The sequence below is a fragment of the Varroa jacobsoni genome, unplaced genomic scaffold, assembly GCF_002532875.2.
Source record: "Varroa jacobsoni isolate VJ856 unplaced genomic scaffold, vjacob_1.0 scaffold_1400, whole genome shotgun sequence".
Taxonomy (NCBI): Eukaryota; Metazoa; Arthropoda; class Arachnida; order Mesostigmata; family Varroidae; genus Varroa; species Varroa jacobsoni.
Window position 1 is genome coordinate 455684 of NW_019214302.1, and position 6786 is coordinate 462469.

General features: G+C 40.0%; 1 protein-coding gene across 1 annotated transcript in view; it reads left to right on the top strand.

Annotated features, from left to right (window-relative positions):
- Positions 1-4718, top strand: part of dlp (glypican dally-like) — a 109126-nt gene extending 104408 nt beyond the window's left edge. The window contains exon 8 of the mRNA XM_022849335.2: positions 163-4718. Coding sequence (XP_022705070.1) covers positions 163-487 — 325 coding nt within the window. The 3' untranslated portion in view covers positions 488-4718. The remainder of the gene's footprint in view (positions 1-162) is intronic.
- Positions 4719-6786: the final 2068 nt, after the last annotated feature.

Here is a 6786-nt window from a genome sequence, read left to right on the forward strand (position 1 = left end):
TAGATATTTCTTCAGCTGCAATACATGCACTTACCGAAAGTGCAGGACCTTAATCATAGTCATTATTGTTCATTATATTACAATCCTAGCTTAAATCCATGGCCAGTCGGCATCTGTCAGAATACTCATCAAACTTCTCCATGTGCGTAATAATAATTTCAGTGTACGGCCTTCGCATCCTCCGCCATCACAAGCAACCACAGGAGTGGCGTCGACATCCGAAGATCTATACTTTGCCCTGCAAACGACAGTGGCGCCACCGCCAGGTGGCGCACGTGGGCAAGGGCCCAACCCGTCGGGTAGGCCCGGCGGAAAACGAAGAATCAACGGACGCAAGAAAAAGAAGAACGGGCCACTAAAAGCAGGCGCTCCCGAGGGCAGCCCCGCCGCTACGTGGCATCAGCACAGTACACTACTTGCCATCACATCGCTTTGTGCAGCTATCACGTTGACGCACACGCTGGCGGTCACATGGTGGCGATTGTAAATTAATAAAAAGATTATTATCACGTACAATACGAATCAATGACGGATGATTGTAAATCATCGATATTGCATTAGCCATGTAGAAAAAAACGAATCAAGTAAACAATACAGAAGAAGCCTAAGAAGTATAACGAATAAGAAAAACTTAAGCAAGCATATGGAGAACACGAAGAGCAACTCAAGAAAACGACCAATGCTTCATTTTGTAGGAGAGAAAGAGAGCGAGAGCGGGGGAGAGAGAGAGATAGGGAAAGGGAGGGGGGATAGGGAAAGGCATGAAAAAGAAAAAGCCTGGGAAATGAAAGGTTCGAAAGAAAGGGCAATATCTAGTGTAGGCAATTGGTAGTCGGCTACGGAACAGTTGCACAGACGAGGGAGGTAAGAACGAGAAGCAGTGGAACCTACATGCTTAGAAACATTTTTCATTAAACTAGCGGATGTATATTCATCGTGGGGTATACATAATAAGAAACTTAATATTGATAAAAATACTGAGGTCTGATTGCGCAGTCGCATGTTGCGCCTTACTAGTACACGAAACCAAGCAGTGCGCTACAGCATATCTCTTTTAGGGGGAGGAAAAAAGCAGGAAACATTGTGCAAAACTGCAGACAGTTCCGTCGAGCAGTTTCGACCAGGCACACACGTACAAGGTGCGTGCAAGTAAATTGCTCGCGTGATCTCGTAAGGATATTTTAAACACAATATTAGAATGAAAAAAGCTCGAAAGAGTGGTTAGACTGGTTGGTTCGTGGCTTCTTCATAGGTCCTCTCAAATCCAATCGTCTCTCCTTTGTAAATAGCTATTATTATAAATGTAACAACTGCAGTTGAAAATGTGACAGAGCTTAACGTACGTACAAAGGGAGTAGAAGACACGTACACGCGCGTTAACGAAGAGGAATCAACGTAACTACAACGAAGCGTAAGGCTCGTGAAATTAGCTGTATGAGTTCAAGGTACTGCAGCGGATGGGCTGGAGGAAGCAAAACATAAAAATGTCATTTAATGAGAGCTGAAGCGTCCTGGGCACAAAAACATGCCGTTTTTGGTGGGCTGGTCGTATAGTCCTTTAGCATTATCTTATTATTACGTCATATCGGATTGTCATGGAGCAAAAATTGTCCGTGATATATTTTTTTCATTCGTTTTTACACCGACTTCTTGTATTACTGACCACTGAAAGACCACGACTCTAGTGAAAGATTGTAATGAAAGCAAAATAGTTACAATTAATGGCTATCAGTGATTGTGATTACCGGTACAATTCTAATGATCGGTTCTCTCACTTAGACACGAACGAAACCAACAAAAGTAGTATTACTTAAACGTGACCGTTGTAGTGAATAATAGCTATTCTAAAGACAGCAGTTACTTAAAGTTATATTATAGTGCGTCATAATTTTATTTGGATTATGTCCTTCAACAATACATTCTAGCTAAAGTCTCGACAAAGGGTGGCTACGGTCGTTTTTATCGCTGTTTTATACTGGAGTCTGCCGGACGTCAAAGTATATACCTCAAGGATCGTCACTAAAAATTTACATTTATTTCATATGGACTATTTATTTTGTGAGTTAATCACTAGCCATAGCGGGCCTACTCGAAGCAAGTGGGCACAGGCCGACAGAGCAAGGGCGATATGATGCTGTGGCAACCACATTTGCAGACAGCGCTAATTCTAGAAATTGCAGCGAATATTATGATGATGATTGTGCTGACAATGATATAAGCGAGAGAAACGGAAGACGAAGCTAACAGGACTTCATGAAGCATGTTTATTATGTACATTGTTGTGCAATGTGACCTTTTGCTGCCCTCATTTGCGAAAACGAATTGTCGCCAGAGTTGTCGACGTAAAGGGAGAAGCCGACCATTCAGGGCTACTGTAATAAGCTTATATGGAGATTTATTAGTATTTAATGCCCCTGTCGTAAAAAAGTAATGCTAATGGAAAAAATGGCTGACCTATAATGACACCGAATAAAAGTAGAGATACTTCTAATAGGTAGAAGGTATAAGGAAAGCGTAGAAAATGGAGATACGCTCTTGAATTAGGAAAATATATATGGGTCAGCCATTTTGCAGCTGGACGCTTATGCGATCCGGCGGCGACATTCGCAGTAAATCGGTCATTTAGTCCCTCACCGAAGAGATGCTGGTTATACCCGAAATATGGGTGAAATGGCATCGGTTGTTATTACGACCTCTGGACATAAGGGAAATAAGTAATGAGGACACTGAAGAAGATAATTATATTAATGATATTGATGATATGATAAAACATCGTTGACCATCTTCTTACACAACCACAAATTCCTCTCGCAAGCCTTCAAACCTAACTTAGGCCATTACATTTCCATATCACCTGATTTTCGTTCTCGGGCAGATTAATTGTTTGGTCTCTCTATATTCAGAGCTTAAAAAATTTGTCCTATACTGTGTTTTCATGACATATTTGTTCACCGTGATTTTGACACATTGAGTTCCATTTGTGTTCTTTGTGACCAACTGGCTTGATGACATAGTATGCCATTGTTCCGTTTGTGACCACCTGTAGTTCACACTTGTAATACGGCACTTCGTTTAGGAATCAATTTAAGGCCAGCTCCCGCTCCATACTTTAATCCTGAGTCAGTTTCTCCTTCGTAGAAATACTTCTTTACCACAACTCATGTTTGCCTTTGCTCCTAATCACCTGTGAAAAACCAGATGCCTGGTCACTACAGATAAGCTCTAAAACTAACACCTATCGTAACGTCCTATAATCCTATAATTCACTAGCCAAAACTCTAGCCAATATTAACCTTCCAATACACCTTCAGACACATACACTCACATAACCACATATATATCTCCAAACATGCAAATAAAATTCACAAAATATGATTCCATTCTCTCTTTATGTTCCCGTACATACTTTCCGGGAGTGACAGACAACGCTTAGTATCTTGTACGTTGCCTTTTAGGCTTTATAATCCAAAGATCTAACGAAAGAGAGACGTCTGTATTTTCCAACCCTGCATTGACATAGAGCGACCTCTGTGAATGCAGGGTTGTCCTAGCAACGGCTACCATAACCTCATCAAACCACCTAACTAGAAGCGATTTCTGCACTTGTTAATTAACGAAAGTAATTTGGTAGTGCTTCGGGGGTGGGCATGTTTAAATCTTGGTGCTGAAAACAACAGTCCAGAAAGAAGACGTTGGAGGTTATTCATCATGCCCACTTCACTGTTCATTACTTTTTTTTATGTCAGCCTGTATGTCAGCATACATGCCTAGTACACATAAATATACAAATGAACGATTTTATATTTACATATATACACAAGCTATACAAAACTCAGGTTATCCAGTGCAGAGTTCGTTCGAGTTGGTACAGTGAATCTGTTGTTGTGTGCCAGCTGATTTTGTCACTTTTTAGGTGCTGGCAGCAATCGATGCCCGTTTAAGATGGGTTAAAAGTTTTGAACTCTTGATTAGTCTCAAACTATATATTGAGTTTCCCTTATTTCTAACGCAAAATCCACCAGTCAGCATGGCTTACTAATCAACTCGTCGGCTAAAATCTTCATGGAAAACATCTCTGGACCCCTCCCGGGAACTCCTAGCTGCTAGACCTCCTGTTTTCCTCACCCTGTCTCGTCAGCACTAGGCGGCTTGTACGCCAATATTTTTGTTAATGTAGATTCATGTACATAAGAAAGGAAAAGATAAAGAAATAATAAAGGTGGTTGACAAAGGCGTTAACAGAAAGTGCTAGTAGAAGAATCGGAGAGAAACAAGTTGAAAATAACGCTGTAAAGCTATAGTAAAGAGAGTGTAATAAAATCAATGTATGACAAGGAAGAGATTCATAAAAAGAAAACTAGCTAAAGGCAAAACATTTGCATAAATCCGAAAAAAATATGGCGGAAATGAATGATATGGTAATAATAAGGACAAAGATACAGAACAGTGGAACATACTGATGCAGCTTTGGCTAGAAAAATGTTATGCTAAAGGTCACAGATGTCCTATAAATAAAGTGAAAAAAACACTACAGAAAAAACGAGAAATTATAGACTGAACTAAAAATGCCCACTGGTTTTTTGGCTTGATAATAGCGTATGTTGATAGAGACTCTCTCCTTATCGCGCCGACGTGAGACGACGTAGACTTATACGTAAAAACAAATAAATATAAATAACTTAAGTCAAAAATAAATGTAAATATCACAATAAATCATATGCGAGTGTGTCTCGTCATTTAAATACCTAGTTAAATAGCCAGATGTTATTTTGAACGTACTTTTAGGTGGAACAACTATTTTTGATGGTTTTTATTGATATATGCTGTCTAAATCTACTAAACAAAGGTGGCCATGCGTGAATCGATACTGGTTTAGTCCTATTCGACTTCTGTGTAGCAACGAAATGCAAGCCACAGATGCGCCTGACGGTCCTAAACGCCAGAACTCAAGTAGTGCTCATCTCTTCCTAACACTATGAGGAGCTATTCAAAGTTTTTGTGTTTAGGCTGAACTTCAGACTCGAGTCGCTGCTCGATATAGACACGAACGAACGACTCGTTCCATTCTCCTATGACTGCATTTCACCGATCGCATTGCCGTACTGATTCGAACGCAATGTAAACAAATACCATATTTGACCCCTAGACTGAAATACATTTATTTGTCTAATGTCCATCTTCGTACCAGCTATGTAAAGCAATGCTAAAAGGCTTCGTCACTGTTTTTTCAAGGCCTGACAAATTCTCGACATTGCTGGCCCGAAAGATTACCTTTTTCGCAGGCTACATGAGCTGTTGACGGAGAGGTTTTTCGTACTAGCTAGCGTAAAGCCTATTTTCGCAGATTGTGTATATGTATACAGGTTGTATACACACGCTTGCTATCTCTAGTCCATATGATTATTGTTACTTCTTCGTATATTATTAAGATTGTATAAACTTGACTCTGTCAGCACGACGGTAGGAGTAGCGTTGCCTCTTGACACGGTAAACAACTTCAGTGTCCGTTCTCAAAAGTGATTTCTATCGATGAAGTTAAATTGCGTTCGTAGATGGTTGTCATCAATGGCCAACTGCTTAGTTCGCAAAATTAGCTTCAAAATAGTGCAAATTAGCTTTCCTAATTTACAAATATAACCTGTAAATGGAAAAACTAGAATACATCAAAAAGAACAGAAGAAATATCATCTTCTGTCTATTTTTGGAATTAGCGTCAATCGATCGTTTACCTCTCCTTGAAGCAGGACTCAGGTTTTTTTCTTCCCAGCACACTCGTACTCCAAACAACATGTCCTGTACCTCAGAGCCCTGAAGCCGCTTTTTGCTCGCTATTGTACTTCGATTTTTGGACGAGCTCAACAGGTTTGCGACATTCGGGACAAACACGCATATGAACTACTGTGTAAATCAAAGACGTAGCTAAATGACCTCCGTCTAAAAAGTTACTGCATGCTTGAAAAGTAGTATAGTGTTATTTTATCAATCGAATAAGTTGAAGTAGTTTTTTGAGTTGAAGTAGAAATTTTTATGTCAAATAAATACTAGCGAGCTCATCAAATGTACAATTTGAGGAATAAGCATCTACTTCAAGTTGAGTAGATCATTCATTCAATGTGAAATAGTCATTGGCTTCTAACAAAAGCCTGAGACGTCCAACCATCTGCCTGTGATCCATATAGACTTATGTAATTCCTTGGCAGCTAAATGATATATATGTAGACCTTGCCATCGAGAACTAGGCTCACAAGCCTCACAACTTAGATGAAAACATAAACAATAAATTTTATTTACATAAATGCAAATCTGCTATGTCGTGGAGAGGAGACGATTCGTAGCTAGCAGGAACACCAATATTATTTATGCCCTAGGTTATACTCTAGGTAATATCGTACACACACGTCTTCAAATACATTTTTCAATATAAGTGGAGTGCTGCGTAAAAACTTCCAAACATCGATGATGTTTTCAACGGAGGCTGAACTGCGCAGGAAACGGAACTTTAGGGCGTGTGTAAAACTGGAAAATTTATAGCCATCTTCGAATGGACCGGGCGTAACGATGGTATACGCGCGTGTGAATACACGTGTTGACGCAGAGCAGTAGACGGTGATAGCGGAAAGAAATAAACGTATGTCATAGGTCAGACAGCAACTCATATCAAGCTGAAGAAAGACCACAGGTAGGAAATAGAAACGCTCAAGACGAACAGCAAACCTTAGTCGGATCCCTTGCTGGTTGCATGTAGCAACCTGCTACCAGAACTGTCCAACAGTTCAAGTCCAAAGG